Below are 24,881 nucleotides of genomic sequence, written 5' to 3' on the forward strand. Positions count from 1 at the left end.
AGGGATAAAAATAAAAGACAAGGAATATAAAATCAGTTTATTTGCGGATGATGTTATAGTATACTTAACAGAACCAGAACTATCAATAAAAGAATTATATAAGAAATTGAAGGAATATGGAGAAGTGTCGGGTTACAAGATCAATGTAAATAAAAGTGAAGCAATGCCTACGAATAATGCGGATTTCTCAAAATTTAAGAAGGAATCACCATTTAGATGGCAAATGCAATCAATAAGATACCTAGGTGTACAAATAAACAAAAATCTCGGCCAACTATATAAACTCAATTATTATCCACTAATGAATAAATTACAGGACAATTTAGAGCATTGGAAAGATTTACCACTAACACTAATAGGAAGGATAAACTGTATTAAAATGAACATTTTTCCAAGGATATTATACCTATTTCAGGCATTGCCAATATAACTGACAGAGAAATTCTTCAAGGAGTTAAAGAAAATAATAAGGAAATTTTTATGGAAAGGGGGGAAACCGAGGATAGCACTAGATAAATTAACAGAATGGTATAAACAAGGAGGCTTACAACTGCCAAACTTTAAAAATTATTATAGAGCCGCACAATTAAGATACCTATCAGATTTTTATCAAACAAGGGAAAAGCCAGATTGGACTAGATTAGAATTAGATAAAATAGGGGAAAAGATACCTGAACACATATTATATAAATGGGATGAAAAATTGGTACAACATAGAAGTTCTCCAGTATTACATCATCTACTCAATATTTGGAAGAAGATTCATGTAGAAAGAAATAAAACAAATTATCAATTACCAAAACTAATATTGACGCAAAACAAGTTACTCCCTTTTACAATAGATAACCTTTCCTTTAGAGAATGGGAGAAAAAAGGGATTAAAAGAATAGAAAATTGTTTTTCAGGAAATAGATTCTTATCCTTTGAACAAATTAAAGATAAATACAATATAACTCAAGATACAGCGCTGGCATATTACCAATTGAGATCCTACTTGAAGGATAAATTAGGAAGCAGTTTGAGTTTGCCAGAGGGAAGTAACTTTGAATATGTGATTACAGATACAATGATAATCAAAAGATTTATAACAAATATGTATATTAAACTGCAAGAAAAGGAGAATGAGGAAACAAATGGTAAAACTAAACAAAAATGGGAACAAGATTTAAATATAAAGATAAAAAAGGAAACATGGGACAAGTTATGCTCTGGAACGATGAGAAATACAATAAATACGAGGTTACGTATGATGCAATATAACTGGATACACAGGCTATACATTACACCTCAAAAGTTAAATAAATGGGACCCAACAGTATCTGATAGATGTTTTTGATGTAAAAAAGAAATGGGAACAACAATTCATGCAATCTGGACATGTGAGAAAGTAGAAAAATTTTGGGAAGATCTAAATCAGATATTAAATAAAATAACAGAAAACAATATACCAAAGAATCCAGAGATCTTCCTCCTAAGTAACATAAAAAACAAAGAATTTGGAATTGATTTGGAGGATGCACAAAAAAGATTTGTTAAGATAGCTCTAGCCGTAGCCAAAAAATGTATTATGTCAACCTGGAAATTGGAAGATAATTTGAAAATAGAACAATGGTATATAGAAATGAATAAATGTATTCCATTAGAAAAAATAACATATAGTTTAAGAAATAATATTGAATCATTCAAACAAATATGGGAGCCTTACATTAAACACAACAGCGAAAACCTACCATGGACAATCACTACCTAAAGTTAATGGAAGGAAAAGGAAATGAAAAGAATGGACTCAGTGGAATTTCTGGTGTAATTTTATTGAATGACAACATTGTCTGACTGGTTTAATGTATCCTAGATTTTATACCTTAAATGGACGGGAGGGGGGAGGTAGGGAGGGTGGGATGGGAGTGGGGGCGGGAGAAAATGGCACTGTATATGTGTGAAAAGGAAAAAGTGTGTATCATGGTTAATGTGATTTATGGTGTGAAAAATAAAAAATTTAAAAAAAAAACTTGTACAGATTTCCTCTTTTGTTTGCTAGTTTCAGGAAAAAGGTGCTGGCTGTCCATCCGATCCACGCCTCTCATAATCTTGCAGACCTCTATTATGTCTCCTCTCATCCTTCTTCGCTCCAGAGATAAAAGTCCTTTGCTTCATAAGACATGGTCTCCAATCCGGGCCACATCGTGGTAAATCTCCTCTGCACCTTCTTCAAAGGTGCCACATCCTTCCTGTAACGAGATGACCAGAACTGAACACAACATTCCAAGTGTGGTCTCACCAGAGTTTTACAGAGCGGAGGCAGGGTCTCCACCTGAAACATCAACTTATTCACCCATCTCCATTGAGTTTCTCCAGCACTTTGTTTTTGCTCCAGATTCCAGCGCCTGCAGTCTCTTGCATCTCTAATTTTGTGCTGACTTGGACTCAGCCCCCCCCCAAATCTTGCTGGACCATGTCAGGAGCCAAATTCCAGGATGGTGAGATGTGATGTGTCCACGGCTAGGGTGCCAGGTATAAATTCTCTTGTTTGCCTGCTGAACAAGACTGCAGCTCTGGCAGTGAAACTGGACAAACAAGCAATGGAAGGCATTGAATTGATGTCAAACCCTGAGGTGTTGCCAGAAATAATTTGCTAAAGGTGAGGTTGGTATGTACAGTAATGTGGACGCACTACTTCTGACATATGCTTTTAAAATTAAACACTGATTTTTATTCCCCCCTCCTCATTGCAGAAAAAGCCCCTGGCGTCGATCATACGAGAGGTTTGTGATGGGTAAGTGAATTGTCGCTATCTGCGAGTCCTTGCGCATCCTCTTTTTAATATATTTTATTTATATTTTCACACAAACTTGTACAGCCATATACATTGTTAGTGCCAGCCTGGCAGCTCCTATTCAAATTTACATACACTCTATTCTCACTATTAACTACATGAACAAGATCGTGTCTTTTCCAGTTTCCACCCCCCGCCACAGCTCATTCAGGCTTTGGCCAACAACAGAAAACTTCAACAAGGATAATAAATAATAATTAAAAAGCAGGGATTGTTGCTGCTTGGTGGGCGGCCGATATACATTCCTGACTTTCCTTGATTAGTGCGAGGGAGAAGACGCCATGGCAGGGAATGGGGGAATCAGTCATGACCATGTGTCTATGTGGCACACTTACAGCTCCGGATCCTTCATAAAATGTTGTATTTGTTTCTCAAATTATAAGTTGCTTTCTCCAGGGGAATGCAGCTCTGCTTTTCTGTGTTCCATCACTCAATACCAAGACTAGACTTCGAGGTCGCCGCAATGCTCTTCCTGGCCACCGCCAATGCGATGAGCACTAATTGGATTTGAAATTTGGACAGCTTCATTGTAAACCTTAGGTTCATCATGTTTCCCAATGGGAACAGCTCCAGGTCCGGCAGGAATCGTTTACCTATGATTTTCTCTAGTCCTTGTGCATTTCTTAGCTGAAAGAGCATCGCTTGGCTGTGGCATAGGGAGCTGGTCTCCTGCCACTTTACAGGCTACTTTTCAGACCTTGATGAAGGGCTCAAGCCCAAAACGTTGGTTATGTATCTTTGCTATATAAAGTACACTGTTTGACCAGCCGAGTTTCTCAAGAACTGTGATTTTATTTTGGGTCATTTGACGAGCTTTTAAATTAAGGGAAGGCGCTCTGTAAGAGACTTTGGTTCTGTAAAGAGCCTTTGAACTAACTCATAGATTGAGATGATCTTTGTTTTAGTGAGGCAGACAAACTGACAAATTAGATCAACAAAATTGGGACAGTTTAGTTGCAAATTACAAAGCATTGATTTGTACTTTATGGACAGAGATCCAGCGAGAGAGCTGGATAATGCATTCAAACTATTGCATGGACTTGAGAGAGACAGACGCAGACTTCAGGCTGGAAACAACGGCGGACTTTGCTGCCATTGTGGACTGAAGCGACCCCAGCATCAGCAGATTTCTTATTTATCTTCAAATATTGAAACAATATCCTACTAGGGAAAGAGTAAAACCCTGTTATCCAGAATTCAAGCAATTGGCAAAAAGAAATTGTGGAAAATTAAAAGGTAAAAAATGCAGGTGTTTAAAATTGGCATTAGTCTGCCAATCATGCAATACGCAATCTCAAGCAACCGGAAAATTCACTTATCCAGTATCTACCGATCCCCATAGGTGCAGGATTCTGAGTATCTCAGTAAGTGAGGTGAAGAAAATGTTTGATCATCCATGATTCCTTTCACTTCCCTTCAATGCCTTTGAAGTTTTGTCATTTTGTAAGGTGATAACTGATGAACAAAAATCTCTCAAAAACAGTGATAATGGCCAGATCTGCTCGGCCATGCTGAACCTCCATAGCCTCAGGAGGCCCTGGCTTCCATTACCCGTCTCTACTGAGATAGTGATCTTTTCGAGGAGATTGGCCGGTTTAAAGCAGCTAGCTCCAAGGAAGGGACAAGGGGAAGAAAATAAGTTCTGGTCCTATTCCTGGTGACCATGAGGCTGCATACTGAGGAGGGTTAGCCCAGTGATTACACTGCTCCTGGCTTGTGCATTTGAATGGAAGGCACCGCTTGGTAAATGGGATTAGTGTAGCTAGGCATTTAATGGTGGGCATGGAAGTGGTCATACAGCATGGAATAGGCCCTTCTGCCCAATTCACCCATGCTGAAATGATGGACTGTACTGTGCTCTATGACTTTGACCCAGATGACTCTTTGGTTACCTCCGTGAGGGTTGTCATGGACTTCTTTAGGAAAGGGTGACGTGGCCATTGTACGTGCAGATGGTGATGTTGGTGGCCTAGCAGAGTGATGCAAAGAAAGTAAAGTCATGCCAGTGAGAAAATGCTCTGTGATTGTAATGTTCGTTTGATTTTCCTGCTCCTGCAACATTTCTGGAAATTGACTTTTCTCTCTTTTTTTTAAATTAAGCTGGTCTCTACCAACCCCTGAAAACTATGCTCTACAGTATGCGGACAGCACCAACTTCTACATCACTGAGAAGGCAAGTCTACACACTTAAAATGGTCCCTCTGTGTCTCTGTGGATCACTATCAAAGGATGTTTTTATACTGGAAGAACAGATAGGCGGAGTTGAAAGGAGGTGGAATGTCATTTGCAGTACCAAACTGTTTAGAGCCACAAAGCAGTGCGTGCAGTGGGTATGGGGGCACAACAGGCAACATGTAAGAGGGAATGGGATCTACAATTAGAAGGCATAGATTTTAGATGAGTGGAGAAAAACTCGAGGGCACCTTTTTCACAAAAGAGAGTGGTGGGTACATGGAACGAAGTGGGAGAGTGGGTACAATTGTAACTTTAAAAAATGCATTTAGAACGGTTTGCTATTCAAATAAAGCATATTTGTCTTTCAGATTGTAGGTAATTTTTTCTGATGGAATACACTTGTTCATTTCTATGTACCATTGTTGGACGGTACACAATCCTTTATTTGGAACCCTTGGGGGACAGTGTGTTCTGAATTTCGGATTTTTCCTGATTTCAGAAAGCCAGATTTAAGCCCACCCGAATTGTGCTGCCGTATCCACCCCCACCCCCTTCCAGTCGCGCTGCCATCTCCCCCTTGACCTCGCCTGCCCGACTCGCCCTGCCGGTCTCCCACCCCCGCCTGCCCGACTTGCGCTGCCAGTCTCCCCTCCTCGCCTGCCCGACTCGCGCTGAACGTCTCTCGTCCACCCAGCTCATGCTGCCATCTCTCTCCCCAGTTGCCGGATTTTGGAGCTTTTCGGTTTTTAGGTGTCCGGATAAAGAATTGTGTACATGTATTTTTAAGGCTGCCTCCGTTTTCCAAGTTATCATGATGCATTTTTTTGCTGCTGCGAGCGTAATCGTAATAAATCTTTTTTCAATCTTGTCTATTTGAACAAATTTGGGAATCATACAGAGTATTCTAGAAACCACCGATTTCAGACCTCCACCTCTTAAAATGATAAGCTACAAGTACAAAGATACTTAAATATGGAATTTAGAATGACACGATTTATTTTTCTTTTATGTTCTTTTATTGTTTATTTATTTTTCTTCCTTCTTGTTTTATGTTATAGGGGTGGGGAGGGTGGGGGGAAAAATGTCACTGTGTATATTTTAATGATGAATGTTTGTATATATTGTTATTGAAGTGGTTCACAGTGAAGTATTAAATAAAAAATTATATTAAAAAAAGAACAGTTTGCTGGATAGGAAAGAGGCCCTATGTTACCCTGCGGATCACCACACATTGAAGTTAAAGCCATGTTTTCTTTTCTCCTCTCATAGAGTAAATATTTTTTTAAAATCTTATGTAGTCGGTAGGAGAGAAGTACGGAAAAAACCAAAACTTGACCTCTTCACGGGGGAAGGGGGCCTTTGAGCAGAGGCTGAGAATGGTTGGTTTAGTCCAGTGGTTCTCAACTTTTTTCTTTCCACTCACATACCACTTTAAATAATCCCTATGCAGTCAGTGCTCTGTGATTAATAAGGGATTGCTTAAGGTGGGATGTGGGTGGGAAGAAAAAGTTTGAAAACCACTGTTTTAATCATACCTCATTGACTCATTATGTGCACGGTTTCATAACTCCAAAGGAAATGGGCCATTGACAATTGTTCTCAAGTAAAATATTTCAGTAACAATTGGGTTTAGAGCAGTGATTCTCAACCTTCCCTTCCCACCCACATCCCACCTTAAGCAACCCCTTACTAATCACAGAGCCCCGATGACATAGGGAATACTTAGAGTGGTACGATGAGATGGGGAAGAAAAATGTTTTAAAACCACTGATTTAGACAAATATGGGATGAATGCAGACACATGGGAGCACGTTGGTCAGCATGGATATGTTGGGCCAAAGGGCCTTTTTTGTGCTGTGAACCTCTGAGATGGAGCAAAGATTGATGTATGTGTTTGTAAGGAGTGAAACATGAAAGTCTGCAAACGCTGGGATTACTGTTTGTCAGGACACAACGCCGATTCTGGCATGTGGTGGATATGGTACAAACAGGGCCAACCGGCATGGGGTAAGTGGAGGAGGAACAGTCTTGCACTCTTCTGTACCATTTGTAGTGCACAAACAATAAAAGGTCAGTCTTTGAGCACAGCTGCCACCAGCACTGACAGGGCTCTAGACATGACTTATTAATGAGAACAACAAAGAAATGAGAACAGGAAAATTTAAATGTACTGTTTAGTGTTGACTCACATGGTAATAATGACAGGTCACGCTCTCTCTAAGAACACAATGTTCTTCAGCTTCCTTCATGACCTGAAGCAACAGTTCTACATTATGCTCCTCCTGCATCTTGTTGACATTTCCTTGCTGCTCTGTCTGAAAGCTTTCTCTGGTATTTTGGTGATGCAGGTGGGCTGGCACAATTCCTTTGCCCTTGCTTCCTGTGTATTCAGCATTAATATATTTTTTACAATTTAGAAATGCAGCACAGTAACAGGGCATTTTGGCCCACGAGCCTGTGCTGCCCAATTAACCTACACCCCCGGTACGTTTTGAATGGGGGGAGGAAACCGGAGCCCCCGGGGAAAACCCACGCAGACACGGGGGAAAAAGTACAAACTCCTTACAGGCAGTGCTGGATTCGAAACCCGGTTCTGATTGCTAGTGCTGACCGTGGCTGAAGGGACAATGTTGCAGAGGGTCAGACAGCATCCATGTCAGGCAATAAACGGTCAACGCTTTGGGCCGTAACCCTTTTCATCGGCAACAGGAGCCCCAAAAGAGTAGTTGCCACGTGTGGGCAATGCAAAGTTGCAGGACATTGGGTTGGCCATTCACACCCATGATGATAGAACCAGAAATATGATTGCTCAGGAGGGTGGAAAATCGCGAATGTATATGTACACCCAAATGCCACTGTTTATGAACATGAGGGATTGGAGGCGTAGGCTATCAAGCCTGTTGAGTCTGCTCCGCATTTCATCAAGATCATGAGGTCGTCTCATCTCCATTTACCTGTCTATTACTCTTAAGCTTTAATTGCACTATTCCAGAGGTTGCCACATATTTTCAAGAAGAGTTTGATGCCTGTATGATGAGAAAGGTAAACTATGGACTTGAGTTGGTTTCACTTCTTGCTTAATTTCGACAAGCATGAAAATGAACCAATGAGATTACCCATCAGCTCAGTGCATGGCGATTTACACCATTTGTCTTCCCACTCACATACCACTGTAAGTATTCCCTATGCCATGGGTGCTCTGTGATTAGTAAAGGATTGCTTAAGGTGGGAAGAAAAAGGTTGAATACCACAGTTTTAATTGTCCCTCATGGACTTGTTATGTGCACGGTTTCAGAACTCCAAAGGAAATGGGCCAATGACAATTTTTCTCAACCAAAATATTTCAGTAACAATTAGGTTTAGAGCAGTGGTTCTCAACCTTCCCTTCCCACTCAACATCCTATCTTAAGCTATCCTTTACTAATCACAGAGCACCGATGGCATTAGGATTATTTAAAGTGGTATGTGAGTGGAAAGATAAAGGATGAGAACCACTGATGCACAGTCTTCTGATCCATCAAAAGTCTCCTCCATGCTTTCAATTCCCTAAATGCCCTTGTTTAGCTCAAAGATCTCTGGGTAACCCTATCAGTGTTTCCTTTTAATATCTCTCTCTAATCATAATCATGCCTTTGGCAACAATCTTGTGGATCTGCCTCTGGAAACCCCTCTTGCTCTTCCCTTCTTCCAGAAATTTGGCAGGAGATATGATGAGACCAATATCCCGATATTCTCTTTCTTGTTAAATTTTATTTGATAACACTCCCATGAAGACCCTGGGGACAATATGCGACATCTAGGGGCGGCACAGTTGACGTAGCGGCTAGCTCGACGCTGTTACAGCGCTGTTTGTAAACCTACTGAAAAACCTCCATGTAATTTAAACAATAAAGATTAAGCTTGTAGTAGGCTGCCATCAAGTGGTGAAGTTGGTTCTTCAAGTGATGATGATAAAAAGAATTGTGTTTGTGAAGAAGATCAACAGAATAATTATTTGGATCAAAAAATTGAATTATAGAATAATAAAGAACATAAAACTTATAATGAAACACTTCTTTGGTATTTCATATACATTAAAACTAATGGTGTCTGGAATTCAAGCAAATGGCAAAAAAATTACTATGGAAGATTTTTAAAAAATCAAATAAATAAGAATAAAATAACAGGTAAAAAATACACGAGTTTAAAATTGTAGAAGGGAATGTAATCTGAAGTAACACACAAAACTTCGGTGAAGATGGGGGCAAATATTCAGCCAGCAGAGGGCCTTGGTCGTGCTTTGCTCGTAGCTGCATTTTGAATAAAGTTGTTTGAAGCAGCAATGTCATCGCCCAGGATGAAGAGCCGCTCGCCGTTGGGGTGACTCTCTTAAAGCAGCTCCGTATCCCTGCTTAGTAAGAGTCACCGCCGATCAGTGGTTTTATCTGTGAACTTGGGGAAGGGTGGGTTAATTATCTATAATGTTATTGTTCATCTTTTGGGCGACTCTGTGGAGGGGGAGGAACCTGCAGATGCTGCGACGGTTAAATGTTTTCAAAGAAAGTGACTGAAAATAAAGTAAAATGCTTTAAGGTTTATATATTCATGCCAGTGAAGTTTGTTCAGTGTCAGTACAGTATAGTATTTTTGTCTTTTAAACTGTTTACTCTTAATGCAGATGCATTAATTAGGCATTGTCTCAAGCAACTGGAAAATACATTTATTCGGCATCTACCAAATTCCATAGGTATTGGATACCGTGGGCTTCACAGTAGATAGTTCCATGGAAGTTTTATTCTGTTGACTGTAGTAACATAAAATTATAGATTAGAAACTAAAGGAATAAGAGCAGGAAGAGGAATAAGAATAAGGCTCCTCAGCCCTGCAAGTTTGATCTGGGCTGATCTACCCCAGATCTTATGTCCTCTTCTGCACAGTGCACAATAGCTCCCAATCTCCTGATCATTCAAACACTTACCTGCTTCCTCTTTAAATACCCCCAATAATTAGCCCAGCTATTTTCAACCTTTTTTTTTTGACTGTGGCTCCCTTAGACCCTGCTCCAACCAGATCGTCATGGGTGGAGCAGTGGGCACCAGCGATCTGGGTTCCAATCTGATGCTGTCTGTAAGGAGTTTGTATGTTCTCCTCGTGACCTGTGTGTGTTTTTATTGGGTGCTCCGGTTTCCTCTAAAAATGTACAGGGGTTGGAGGTTAATTTGGGTGTAATTGGGAGGCACGGGCTTTAATGGCCAGAATCGGCTTCCCCTGTGCTGTAAATACATTTTTTTTAAAGTTTATGATTCCCCCTTCCCTGTGAAGCAGTCAAGTTCAGTTGGTTTCTTGCGTACTCTTCTCCCACCAACTAAATGATTATGATTTTGGTCTGTGGCTCCCCCCTCCCCTTAAATATGTTGTGGCCTATAGACCCTGTTGAGAATGACTCCACATGCTTGGGGGTAGCGATTGCCAAAGATTCTACTCTTTTATGATTAGTTGTTTATTTTAAAGCAATTTTTTAATTAAATGATGAAAAATACTTGCACTGCAGACGTTAATGATGAGACAGTTTATATGAACTTGCCTGCAAATTCATACTTCATCTCTTTAAAGGCAGCAGTATGCATAATGTTTAATGCACAAAATTGCTGGAGAAACTCAGCAGGTCATGCAGCCTCATCAGAAGCAACGGCCCCAAAGAGTCCTTCCAAGGGAAACGACACTTCTCTTGTGACTCTGCAGGGTCGTCTACTGCATCCGGTGCTCTCTTTGAGGGCTCCTCTGCATTGGAGACACTGGGATGCAGAGTGGGAGATTGTTTCGTTCAGCACCTTCACTCTGTCCACAGCAATGGCGGGGATCTCTCAGGGGCCAACCATTTCAATTCCCCACCCCATTCCCACACCAATGTGCCATGCACTGTCAAACTGAGCCCCCCCCCCCCCCCCAAACTGGAGGAACAACACCTAATATTCTCCAACCAGTTGGCATTAACATTCGGTTGCTGATAGGCTCCTTCCATGTTCCTTCTCCTTTCCCTATCCCTCTGTCTCTTTCCCTCCCCATTCAGAGAGCTACCCCTCCCCCCCCAAACTTCTCTGCTTTTTTTCCTCCTCTGCCCTCCCACCCATTTCTACCTGTGACTTCTTGACTGTGGGCCTGTGCTCCTCCCTTGCCCCTTCGTCTCTCTTTCCCCTTGTGCGCCTGCCGGCTTTTTGCAAGTCGGGCTCAGGCCCGAAACATGGGTTAGGCACCTTTGCTTCCTCTGGACACTGCGTGACCTGGCTGAGTTCCTCGAGCATTTGTGTATTAAATTCCAATCACAGCGTCTGCAGACTTTCTTGATGAACAACATTCATAATGCATTATTTTTATCTATTATGAAATTGGAATGGGTATTTAATTTGACCCCTGTGCTGGATTTCAGAACTACCCCATGCTGGGCAAAGAATTAGAAAGGAGATGACTGAAGTTTGTAACTGATATCTGCTGTATCGTGTTGCATGAGACATTTTATTAATCAATATCAATTGACATAAAACTTGATGTGTTTATGATTCTTTAATATTTAGTGAGCACTCCATGCAGTACCTTAAATTCGAAGAGGTACAAGTAAATTGCTGTATCCCAAGAGCAATGTTTGAAGCCGACAGTGGAAAGGGCAGGCGCTTAATCTCCTGCTGTTGCGTGGGAGTGGGCTCTGAGAAGGGGAGTGTGTCTTGTTAGAGGTAGAGGAGTGAAGTTCCGGAGGGAATGATCTCTTTGGAATGCTAACTATCAGAGGTTATGGAGAACAATCCATTGAATAGCTGGTAGGACAGGAGGGTGAAAGGAGCCCTTTTCTGGATGGGAGGAGAACCTCAGTGCAGCAAACGTGGTTGGGAGCCTTGTTACTCCGGAGGAAAGAAAGGGAGCTACGTTCAGAGCACTGGTTTGGAAAGGGGTATGGTCAGAACAGCAGTGAGGGAGGGAGGCAGATCAGCAGGGAGGATGGAATGGAATTTAGCAGAAAGCAGGGTGCAAGGAAGTGTAGTTAATGTAGCAGGGAAGCTTGTGGGTTGCAGTGGATACCAGTTGCTAAAGCAGCTTGAAATGGGCATGGAGAAAGTTGAGGAAGGGTGCAGTTGGAAAATAACCATGCGGACCAGGTAGACTGGTTGGGGCAGTAAATCTCTCTCGATTCGGCAATATGCAGATAAGGTGGGGTCCTCTGTCCTCTTTCTCCACTGCTTGTCTTCCCCCCATCTCAGAGTGAAGAGACATGGCCACTGGGTGGGAGAGAAATCTGGGTCAAAGTCTTTTCTTGTGACTTGCTACTAGCAGCCGGTGTGTACCGTGCATTAGCGAAACATTGACGTAAAGCCATTCTTGAGCTTCGTTACTGGAATCCCTGGACTTGTTTCGGTTATACTAGTCCAGTTGAATTGCTATTTAGGAAATCATAATGGATCTCTCGCTACCAATGAGGGCAGGGAAAGAGACAATAAATCACGTTTGGACGAGGTGCTTAATGTAAAATAAAGCAGTTGCTTTCTAACTGTTTGGACTTTTATTCCTCCCCAGAACCGTAATGAAATAAAAAATGGTGCAATCCTTCGATTGGCGTCATCACCGGTAAGTAATTGATGTAGTTATGCCATTTATTGGCAATGACAGTTTTATATGTTAATGCAATTTTTATATCAAATGATTGGGGGAAGAAAAAACCTCTTTGGTGTTGCAATAACTTGCCTGCAGCTTTCCAAAAACCAATTGCTGAAGGCTATTGTTCCCTTTAGTTAAGAATATATGGCTAAGTCATCATTTGGTCCGGAGACTTGTGCACATCATCCAGGTTGGCACTGCAGTGCTCGATGGAGGGAGAACTGCGCCGTAAGAACTGCTGCCTTGACCATCCCCTCATAAACCAAACAACATTAAGTAGCAGTGAAGCATTCGTTAACTCCAGTGTCCTGTCTAATATTTATCTCTTGCCCATCATTGGGAAAATCAAATGAACGTGGTCATGATTACCGTGCTCTTTGTGTTATCTTGTCATGCATAAATTGGCTGCAACGGTACGTCGTTACAGGAGTGTCAGAGATGTAGAAGCATTTCCTTGCATGGCTATGAAGACGTCACAGAAACGGTCTGTGAATTTAAGTCATTCTTTATCTCAGCCACTCTCAACAGGGGCCACATCACCCCCATAGGGACCACAGCACGTTTAAAGGTGTGGGGGGGGGGAGTCGCTGATTGAAATCGTAAAATATATTTTTTTAATGTAGTCAGTAGATGGGAAGTACAGAAGAAACCAACTGAACTTGAATGGTTCACAGGGAAGGGGGCCCATAAATTTTCAGCAGCGTCCAAAGGAGACCAAGAGTGGCTGCTTTATATGACCCTGATGGTGTGAATTTGGGAGAAAGATGGACTATCAAGAAACCAGGTGGTCGAGAGTTTTAAACAGCATGATGCAACTATTTTTTTTTAAACTTGTGAGTTTCTCACCTTTTGAGAGGAGGGAGAAGAAAGATCAGTAATTTTCAGCATTTTCCCTGTGAGAATGAATCAGAATTCTTGAAAAGGAACCAGCCATCCAGCTGGAGAGGGCCCAGACAGAAAATCAGGTGCTGTCCCTCCAATTTACGGGTGGCCTTAGACAGGCAGGTTAGTATGGGAGTGGGGATGCAGAACAGAAGCAGTTGGCCACTGGGTGGTCCCTGTCACTGGTGCGGACAGAACAAGGGTGCTCGTCAAAACGATCTCCCAGTCTGTGCCCAGTCTCTCCACAAAGGGAGCACATTAAGTCAATCCTGTGGATACACAAGAGAAGTGTTGCTTCGCTTGTTCTGTTGCTTCCCTTTCAGGGTGTCCTCAAGCTCTTTCTTGCCAGTGAATTATTTTGCTGAATAGTTACTGGTGCAGTGTGGCCTTCATCACAGCCAATTTGTGCACAGCAAGCTTATTAGAGACAAATATTCTCCAGAACATGGGAGGAGAGCTCCCCGCCATCTGTCTGAAATAATGCCTTGGGTTTTTTATGTCCACCTATTGTTGGAGAAGAAAGACAGTTGCTTGAAGGGGCCTCATTCCCTTGACACAGGACAGGCACACAAGATTTCCTGCTCCCGTCTCATGTGGACAGTTCTTTTCATCTGGGGGTGATTTTTCTTCAGTGACCCAAGGTTACACTAGATGTTGGAGGTCCCACAAGGGCTGTTTTCTATTGTCCCCATGTTAATTCCTGTTGAATGCGATTTCCTCTGTGGTTTGCATTAAACCATTGGGAGCTATCCCAGCTGGTTTAGAAAAGATTAACTGGGATTCTCATCCCATTGGGTGAAGGTGCCATCAAACTTGGGGCAGCAATGTTGAATTACCTGGACAACCTCTCTGTGTGGATTGACCCTTTCTCAATGAAAAATGAGTGAAACACCAAAGTCTTCAGGCACTGTGGTTGTAGTAAAAACACATGTCAGCAGGGGAATGGGATGGAGAATGACACTACCAGACTGAGACCACCCATACATTGGAGGAACAACACCTCATCTTCTGACTGGGAACCTTCCAACTGGATAGTATTAATGTTGACTTTCATTAACCATCTCCCCCTTTTTCCCCCATCGCCTTTCCCTCTCTCTGTCTCTCCATTCAGTCCCCTTTCACACAAACATGAGTCTTACCTCGTCCCTTACGACATCCATTTAACACCTTTTGTTGGTCTGGATTCCTCCCCCACCCCACCCCCCCCAGCCCCGATTGTCTGAGATTTCCTGCTTCTGGCTCCATTCTGCTTATTCCTTGAAGAAGGGCTCAGGCCGGAAACATCGGCAACGTATCTTGGTCTCCTGTGGACACTGAAAAGACCGGCTGAGTTCCTCCAGCATTTTGGTGTCTCGATGAAAAAATGTTACATTGATTTTTGTGCTCTTGGAGGCTTCTGCTTTTCATGGAACTGTGCTCTATTTTGGATTAAGTTCATTTCAGCGGAGAAAGTGACTGTCTTGAGTACATTTTCTGCCATTTTGTTCTTGTCTCCATATTACTCATCTAGACGCAAACTGCACAGGCACTCCATGAAAGAATCCAGTCTTCCAGCATGGATGCTAAGCTAGAAGCACTGAAAGACCTGGCTAGTCATTCCCGTGACATCACCTTCGCGCAGGAGTTCATTAACCTTGACGGCATCTCCCTCCTCACTCAGATGGTGGAAAGTGGATCTGAGTAAGTGTCTAAGATGGGCAGAAGTTGTGGGGCTGCAGAGAAAGAAGAAAGAGATTGGGATTGATGGGGTTATTCCACAAGGAGCCAAATTGGGCCCCCTTGTGTTCCTTGGAGAGTTGTTGAATCTGTGACTTTCCAAAGTGCTCCTGGAAGTTAATCAAAGGTTTCAGTGGATCTGGAGCCTGGTGGCACTGTCCAGCACATCCATCAGTTCTCCGAGTTTCAGAGGGGTCTCCCAGTGGATGTGCGCCACCTCTGCAGGTGCAAGGACTCGAGGGGGGGGCAGCTTCCTCTGCATGCTTCCTTGTTGCTGCTGCTTGTAAATGTGATGAGAGTGGGACTGCTAGCAAGTTCACCCATATCTCAGTGTCTGTAGTTCATTGATCGTTCAAGAACCTGATGACAGCGGGGAAGAAGTTGTCCTTGTGCCACTGAGTGCTCATCTTTAGGCTCCTGTACCTTTTTCCCTGATGGTAGCAGAGAGAAGGGGGCATGGCCTGGGCGGTGGGGGTCCTTTGAGGATAGAGGCTGCTTTCTTAAGATACCGCCTCAAGTAGATATCCTCGATGGAATGGTCTGGTGCTGATGATGTCACAGGCTGAGTTAACAACCCTCTGGAGTTTATTCTTGTCCTGAGAGTTGGCGCCTCCATACCAGGCAGTGATACTACCAGCCAGAATGCTCACCACGTTACACCTGTAGAAGCTTTCCAGAGTCTTCAAATTTCCACAAACTCCTCACAAAGTTTAGCCACTGGCGAGCCTTCTTCATGATTGAATCGACATGGAGGCTCCAAGACAGATCCTCAGAGATGCTATCAGTCAGAGAGGCCCAAAACTATTATCAGCTGTTCTTTATTCATCTATTTGTCCGTTTCACCTGATCAACAGTGTTCTCATTTCCAACCCAATTGGCAGCATTTGGTCTGCTGAAGTGTTCAAATTAAAGGAACTTGTCTGATCACCAAGGAAATAAGGGCTCATGATGTGAAGTCCTTGCAGTTGGTTGGAGAAGTGACATTTCTAAAAATGGATAGAGTATTTTTTTTTCGTCAGATTAAATCGAGTCCGGTGTAGGTAGAAATTTTTGCTGACTCTGTAATGGGCAAGGGATTTTACCGAAGTTGTCTGCTAATTCTAAAACTAACTGATACACAGCTGAAGAAAGGATCCAGAAAATGAGAGAGTTGAAGAACATAGAATGCAGTTCATTGTTAAAGATCTGGGAGTTCATAAAGACGATGGACTGGAATTAGTATAGCTGGCTTCTGTTGAAGATCTATTGTGATAATCATAGTTTAATCATAGATTTATCACAAAGTAGAAACAGGAATCGACAGTTTTCATAATGGTTATGAAAACTACAATAATCTTGCAGTCAGTTTTGGAATCAAATTTCCCAATAAAATTTTCAAACCTAGTGTAAGTTTGCAGTTAGGCTTTAAGCTGGAGAACACTCAAGCCTGACTACCTGTGCAGCGGGCATCTGTACATTATCCAGGGTGTGGACATCTGCACGTTGTCCAGGGAGTGCACATCTGTACGTTGTCCGGAGGTAGACATCTGTACGTTGTCTGGGGGGGGTGGACATCTGTGCACTGTCGAGGTGTGGACATCTGCACGTTCTCCAGGGGGTGCACATCTGTACGTTGTCCGGAGGTAGACATCTGTACGTTGTCTGGGGGGTGGACATCAGTACGTTGTCCGGGGGGTGGACATCTGTACACTGTCGAGGGATGAGCATCTGTACATTGTCTGGGTAATGGACATCTGTACATGTCCAGGGAGTGCACATCTGTACGCTGTCCGGGTGTGGACATCTGTACACTGTCTAGGGGTAGACATCTGTATGTTGTCCAGGTGGGTGGACATCTGTACATTTTCCAGGAGGTGGACTGTGTCAGCTGTTGCTGAGTTGATAGCACTCTTGCCTTTGATTTAGAAGGTTCCAGGCTTGGTTCAAGTGACTTGAGCACAAAACTCCAGAGCAGTTCTGAGGTGTTGCAGTTCTCACGTGGATGTAACTGGTGTGGCGGCACTGTGTTGAAGTACACAGGTGTAATCCTGAGTGGCCAAGCCAATACTTATGGGTTGACTTTTGTCTGATATTGTTTGTTGGAAATTGATCAAATGAACTTTTATCGAATTTAGTCATATTTAATTGCATAATGATGCTGACATGTTGCGTTAGTTCAACTGACCTAAAAATGTTTTGCCACTGATTTTCGTTTGTACTCAGCATCTGATGCCTCTCATGTCAGTGTCCAACAATAGTCGGTCAGCGTTGATGGATTCCAGTTGCAATGTTCTGGTGAAACTTTTCACCATGTTTGTCACTGACAAGATCAGCGGTGAAGACGTCCAAGTGCGAATGTAGAAAATGAATTTTCAATGACACATTGCACTTCATGGTTTTGTATGTTAAAAATATGAACAGGAAATCACAAAAATAGATATTACTGTTCTGGTCACCTCATTATAGGAAAGATGTGGAAGGTGCAGAGGAGATTTACCAGGATGTTGCCTGGATTGGAAAATAAGTCTTATGAGGCAAGGTTATCAGAGGAGGGATTTTTCTCTTTGGAGCATAGAGAGATGAGAGGAGACTTAATAGAGATCTACAAGATTATGAGAGGCATAGATAGAGTAGACAGACAGCATCTTTTTCCCAGGGCAGGAAAAGTAAACACCAGAGGACATGTGTACAAAGAGAAGGGAGGGAACTTTAGGGGAGACGTCAGGGGTCTTTTTTTACACACAAGGTTGTGGGTGCCTGGAATGACTTTGTGGGGATGGCAGTGATGGCTGAAACATAAGGGATATTTCAGTGACTCTTGGATTGGCACATGGATGAAAGAAAAATAGAGAGTAACAGGTTGGGGAGGGTTTAGTATTATTTTAAGAAATATATAGGTCGGCACAACATCGAGGACTGAAGGGTCTGTACTGTGCTACAGTGTTCTATGTTCTATCTAAAAAAAGGTAGTGATAGGAAAATATTAAGGTGATTTTTGTGATTAGCAGTCCAAAATCCATAAAATACACCCAAAAGTGTTCAGGAAGAAAAATCATAATTGTTCAGTGTAATCAATGTACACCTCTTCTATTTGTAGATCAGGAAATGAATCTAGGACTTCCTTAAATGAAGCAGTGTAGCACTGAAGTCTTGGGCATATTTACTAATGGACATCTGGGAGAAGGATTGTGCAAGTGGCTTCACAAATGATTCTGCATAAGGATAGAACAATCTGGGTGATGGGCATTCTGGTCGTATTTGTTTCCTCGAGGTTTAAATGGAGTTTATTGCAGGCATTTGTGTGCATCTGATATTGCGGATAGAATGTCCTGCATTTCAGATTTCAGATTTATTGTTAGTACAGTCATGACATCACATCCAACCCTGAGATTCTTTTTCCTGCGGGCTAGGCAGAATTACCATTTATTGGTAGTTGAAAAAGACGGTACACAGCGTAAAGATGTAAACAAAGAACTGTAAACAGATAACGAATGTAAACAAACTGTGCAATACAGGGAGAATTTCGAAAAAATCAATTAGTGCATGGGTCCTTAAATGAGTCCCTGGTTGAGTTTGTTTTTGAGTAGTCTGACGGTGAAGGGAGAGCAGCTGTTCCTGAACCTGGTGGTGCAGCACCTGTACCTCTTTCTTGCTGGCATCAGTGAGAACAGGGTGTGTGCTGGGTGATGTGGATCCTTGAGGATTGCTGCTGCCCTCCGACGGCAGCTCTCCCGATAGATGCACTCAATAGTTGGGAGGGTTTTGTCCTCGGCTGTGCCCACTACCTTTTGGAGGGCTTTCCATTCAGGGATATTGGTCCCCCCATACCTGGCCATGATGCAGCCGGCTATTTATAGCAGGAATATAAGAATGTCTCCGCTCCATCCTCAACATTCATTGGAGCGACTTCATCTCCAACATCGAAGTACTCGAGATGGCAGAGGCCGACAGCATCGAGTCCACGCTGCTGAAGATCAAACTGTGCTGGGTAGGTCACGACTCCAGAATGGAGGACCATCGCCTTCCCAAGATCATGTTATATGGCGAGCTCTCCACTGACCACCGAGACAGAGGTGCACCAAAGAAGAGGTACAAGGACTGCCTAAAGAAAGCTCTTGGTGCCTGCCACATTGACCACTGCCAGTGGGCTGATATCGCCTCAAACCGTGCAACCTTCTTTGAAGAAGACCGCAGAGCCCACCTCACTGTCAAAAGACAAAGGAGGAAAAACCCAACACCCAACCCCAACCAACCAATTTTCCCTTGCAACCGCTGCAACCGTGTCTGCCTGTCCCGCGTCGGATTGTCAGCCACAAACGAGCCTGCAGCTGACGTGGACTTTACCCCTCCATAAATCTTCGTCCGCGAAGCCAAGCCAAAGAAGAATAAGAATGTCAAACTTGGTACCATGTAAATTAGTAGAGGCAAACCACATTGGAGGAAGTTTGATAAAATAGCTGGAGAAAAAAAAGATAGGCATACTGGCTGGATAAGATAAACAAGGAGTGGAGCAGGGAGCACTATGGTCTGTAGATGTGTTCTTTCATTGGGTTAACAATGAGTTAACAATAAATTTGAACTTGGGGGGAGGGAGAAAAAGAATGAAGCTGTTATCTATTTACCATTAAATGTGATGAGGTTGAAAAAGTGACATGGCTGGTAGAATTTTCCTCTTCTCAGGGTTGTGCATGTTCTCGGGCACATCCAACTGTTTCTTGGGGACCAAGGCGTCGATGCGGTGAGTGAAGGGTTTAAATGGAGCAAAGCTGTTCCCATTGCCAACGGTTCAAGTACCAAAGTGTACAATTTTAAAATTTTGGTCAAAGGCCACAAGGGGAATGGGAAGATGTCCTTTTTTTTAAATAAACATAGCAATGTGGCACTCGCCACCTGGAAGAAGGTGAAAGCAAAATGGATGTGGGTTTTCAGAGGGGAATTGTTGCAGCATGAGGAATAAATGCTCTGCGGTGGAATGGGAACAGAATGAAGGGACCTGGCACTGATTCAATTGGCTGTGCCAATGGCAATTCCTTGATCGTTTCAATTGATTTCACATGCCATCCTCCAGCTGATGGGAAGGCTGTGAATCTGCCTGATACATTGCAAGCCGGATTTGAGCCTCCGCTATCAGCACCTCTGTTCTGGAAAACTTTGCACCTGCCAATCAACTCATGCTTGCAGCGAAGATTTAGTCAAAAGTCCAGTGGCTCGGCCATTCCTGATGAACCCGAGTGAGCATTGAGAAGCCAGAGGGACCCTTCTGAGACAGATTAAGAAACTGCATTAGTGGAGTTTAAGAAAGGTCCTGGTGGGCTGGGGAGAGAAACTCCTTTGCAAACTGGATCTGTCAGCAATTAATTTGTGCGGAAGAAATCCGAAGGGAAACGAGAATTATCTTCTGTGAAGCGTTGGAAAGAACCTGAAGGCAAGCCCTACAAGACTGGTAGAAGCAACTGATAATGATCTTAGTAGGGATTGGTGGAGACGTAGGGGGAAGGAGCAGGAGCCAGATAGCTCAAGAGTCATTGGGGCCATGTCATCTACTGCTGTGCTGCAAGATTTGCTCTTACAACTTGGGTGGCACGGTTGGCGCAGCGGTTTGCGCAATGCCTTTGCAGCGCTAGTGAACGGGACAGGGGTTCGAATCACGCGCTGTCTGTAAGGGGTTTGTACATTCTCCCCGTATCTGTGTGGGTTTTCCCTGGGGGCTCTGGTTTCTTCTCCACGTTCAAAATGTACTGGGGGTGAAGGTTAATTGGGTGTAAAATGGCCTGTTTCCGTGCTGTATGTCTAAATTAAAAAAAATATATATAAAACTCTTGCTTATTCTTGTTTGTTTTTTTTTAAATGGGATTTTGTGCACAGTGATTGTGAATGTTTTTGAAACTCTCTCCCACCTCCTCCGCCCACCCACTCTTTTGAATGGGGCTTAACGAATAATATTAACAGTTCTTCCTTCCATGACCACATTACTCTCTCTAAGCTTTTTGACGTCAAGGTTTGGGGGCCCATTTCATTGCTCCATCAGTCTTAGACCATGAGGTTATTGTGAATGGGAACACAAATTCTGTCCTGGGTTAAAAAATTATTGGGTTTAAAAAAAACTACTTTGGGCTGAATTTGAAAAGTCTTTTGAGCTGTGAACGTTTCTGAAAGGGTGCAGAGGAAATAAATATTCAAGATGCAAAACTGACCTGTTGCCAGACTGTGTAAGTTGTATTTTAAGAGAACTGTGTAATATGTGAAAGTTTTTAAATTTTTGCAGACGGTATCAGAAACTACAGAAGATTATGAAGCCCTGGTAAGAATCCATTGGACAGTCACTTTGTGTACTCTCACTGCATGGTTGGAAATCAAGCCCTGACACTTTTGAATAACGCTTCCCTCTCTGATCTGTCGCCTCTTGCTTTGTGCAGTGCTTTGTGTGTGCATGCAATGGGCACTTCAGCAATTTCTCCTCTCTCCACTAAAAAAAAGCAGCCTTTTGTTTGCATTCCTTTGCCCAGCCAGTTTGCTTTCTTAATGCAAGGTTCCAGAATCAGATTGTGTGTAATCCAGAAGGACACTGACTGAAATGTTCAAACACTGCCTGGGTGATAAATGCCAAAAGCCTGAGATGCAAATGCAGAAGAAATTATTATAGTGTCAAGTTCTGAATTTCTAACTGAAGAAAAGTAAATCTACTCTTTGTTGAGTAAATTCATCATGAAGAATTGAAAGCTGAAGAATGCCGTTCCCTACCTGTCTCTCGGCAGATGCCATTTCATGAATCTTTCTGGTACAATGAGACAGGCCCGCGAGGTGTTGCAGATGCATCATTATGAGGCCTGAGTGATTGTATAAGGCGTTGACGTTTTCTTAGCCGAATGGTTAATTTTATCTTTTACAATCATAAAGGCTCTGTTTTAAAAGTTGTTTAGATTAGCCTTTTTTGGTTATGCCCCCCCCTTAGAACTGGGCAACGTTTAGGGCCGCCTTTCAGTGTGAAATAGGCATTTAGTTGATTTCTTCCATATTTCTATCACCTGTATGAAAAATATTTTACGATTTCAGTCTGTGGTCCCTCTTAAATGTGCTGAGGCTCCCGTTGAGAATGGCTGGTTTAGATTAGCGCTGTTGGACGGCAAGGTTAACTTAGCGGTTGTAGGAAAGTTGAGTGTAATTGGGCGGCAAGGGCTCGTGGACCGAAATTCCCTGTGAGTCAAAATTTAAATTTTAAAATTTATTAATACCGTTCTGGTCTTAAAATCGTAACATAAAAGCTTATTGAGGGAAGCGTCCTCACAGTGAGGCAAGTTGCAGCCACTCTTAAAATGAACTTCGAGATGGTTTAAAAAAAAGGTGTTAGTGAGTCATGGCGACCCTAGGTTTTAGCGAAAGGACCCGTGGACATGGAGGGAGGAGTGAGAAGCAGTGGATAGCTTCCTATAATCACTCTGTGACCTGCTGAGTTTCTCCAGCAGGTTTGTGTATTGCCCTCGACCCCAGCGATGGAAGGCGTTCTTGTTTAACTCGATTCTCTTTTATAACTGAATATTTTATTTAAAACTTTTCCAAACACTTTTGATCAAATTTAACGTAGTAATACAAAATAGAAACAAATAACTATACCGCACCCAAAAATCCCCTCCCCCCTCTGAATAATTAATATGAGAAGGGAAAAGGAAGAGACTTTCAGGATTGTACAGAGGAAGATCTTCTAACTACAGCCGCTTTCAGGTGCTCGGAAGCAGATGATGTGCCGGCAGACGTGGCTGGGGTGGTGCAGCTGGGACGTTCAGGTGGCCGCGGAGAAGATGCCTTTCTGTCACCTGAACGTGCCGGCTGAAGGAGAGCCACGTCTGAGTGAATGTCCGCTCCTGTGGACTGTGGCCGTAGTCCCATTGCTGCTTTCAGGTTCAACGGGGGATTCTCCGAGCCGGAGAATATACCTACAGGAGGAGGGTTAGGTAAGTGCTCCTCCTGGCCAAGTTCTACACTTTCAGGTGGCCCCCCCGACAGTCGCTTTGGGGTAGAATAGGCAACTTTACAGTCGGGTATTCTGGCCACCTGAATGCAGCTTTACCTATTTTACCAAAACGATACAGCCATTCTCAACGGCAGCCATAAGCGCCTCCCACTTCCAGAGGCCACTGCACTTTAAAGTAGGGGTGGGGGAGGGGGGTGCACAGACTGGAATCATAAAATATTTTTAATGGTCTTTTTTTTAATGTAGTTAGGAGAGAAGCCAGCGATCGGGACTGGGATGTGGGGGGGGGGTTCGAAACCAGTGCTGTCTGTAAGGAGTTTTTACGTTCTCCTCATGTCTGCGTGGCTTTTCTCCGAGGCCTCCAGTTTCCTCCCACCGTTCGAAAACCTACGGTTAATTGAGTGTATTTGGGCTCGTGGTCTGTAGGTCTAAATTATTTTTAAAAAGTACGGCCAGGAAACGAATTAAACTTGACTGCTCCGCCGGGAAGAATCCTGAGAATGGCTGCTTGAAAGGATCGACTGAATTTGAGATCAAAGCAAATTGCTGCTACTCCAGTGAAAAATGACTGATGGCCCAGTATACGCAAGGTGCTGTATCTCCAGGATTACTGCTGCCCTAAACATCACCATAAATTCATGGAACTAAAATATTTATAATCCTCCACGTACAGGAAATTAAATCGTTCCAGTTGCTCGCTGCTTCCCCGCAGCTGGGCCAAGTTCTGATCATAGTGGAACAGGAAAGTCTTCAGACGCTGAGATTGTAGTAAAGATGCACCAAAATGCTGGAGGAGCTCAGCCGGTCCTTCAGCGTCCAGAGGAGACAAAGATAATATTATTAATACACCAGAGTACCGTGGATCTCCCCAGTGGCCACCCATTTCAATTCTCCATCCCATTCCCTTTGCTGACATGTCAGTCCATGGTCTCATGCACTGCTCGACAGAGATCACCCGTAAATTGGAGGAACAACACCTCACCTTTTGACTTGATGTTCTCCAACTGGATGGCATTAATATTAACTTCTCTGGCCTTTATTAAATCCCCTCCCACCCCCCCCCCCCCCCTCTTCCCCTGTTGCCTTCCCTCAGCTCTCTCTCCCTCTCCCTTCCCTTTCTCACGCAGCTCTCTCCCCTCATCTTATCCACTGAACACCTTTTGTTGGTCTGGATCCCTCCCCCCGCTGGCATTGTCTCGATTCTGAGATTCCCTGTTTTTTGGCTCATTCTGCTTATTCCTTGAAGAAGGGCTCAGGCCCAAAATGTCAGCATTATACAGGTATCTTGGTCTTTTATAGATGATGAAAGACCGGCTGAGTTCCTCCAGCATTTCAGTGCGTTTTTACATGTTCTGATCTTAGTGAGACAGAGAAGTAGGATATCTTTGACAATGAGGGTTGCGACACGATTACTTGAGTTCAGTCTGGTGACTGAGGGTCATCGTTCAGGGACATTCTCTCCAATTCCTCAGAAGCTTGGCTGTAATTTGGGTTCAGCTCGATTCTTCATGGTCCTGGGCTTCTGACAAATGGCTACAGTTGTGGTGAAAGCCGTTTCTCATGGCCGATTGTAGTTAATGATCTTGCTCCATTTGGATTGGTTAAGATTTTTTCAAAATGCCGGCCTTTGTGACACAAGGTGGCAAAGTCAATTTCACCGATAAGGATCTTAAGGTTAGACAGCCGCTGGCGGGTTTTGGTTCT

General features: G+C 43.2%; 1 protein-coding gene across 5 annotated transcripts in view; it reads left to right on the plus strand.

Annotated features, from left to right (window-relative positions):
* The window catches only part of elmo1 (engulfment and cell motility 1 (ced-12 homolog, C. elegans)), a 339,660-nt gene that overhangs the window by 117,147 nt on the left and 197,632 nt on the right, over nt 1–24,881 (plus strand). For 4 of the 5 annotated variants that reach the window (XM_069907380.1, XM_069907390.1, XM_069907387.1 and 1 more), the window contains 5 exons: nt 2,733–2,773; nt 4,934–5,006; nt 12,551–12,601; nt 15,024–15,193; nt 21,474–21,509. In XM_069907380.1, the coding sequence (XP_069763481.1) occupies nt 2,733–2,773; nt 4,934–5,006; nt 12,551–12,601; nt 15,024–15,193; nt 21,474–21,509 (371 nt within the window). The remainder of the gene's footprint in view (nt 1–2,732; nt 2,774–4,933; nt 5,007–12,550; nt 12,602–15,023; nt 15,194–21,473; nt 21,510–24,881) is intronic. The other variant, XM_069907389.1, reaches the window with a different exon arrangement.

Source organism: Narcine bancroftii, chromosome 1 (assembly GCF_036971445.1).
Source record: "Narcine bancroftii isolate sNarBan1 chromosome 1, sNarBan1.hap1, whole genome shotgun sequence".
NCBI lineage: Eukaryota > Metazoa > Chordata > Chondrichthyes > Torpediniformes > Narcinidae > Narcine > Narcine bancroftii.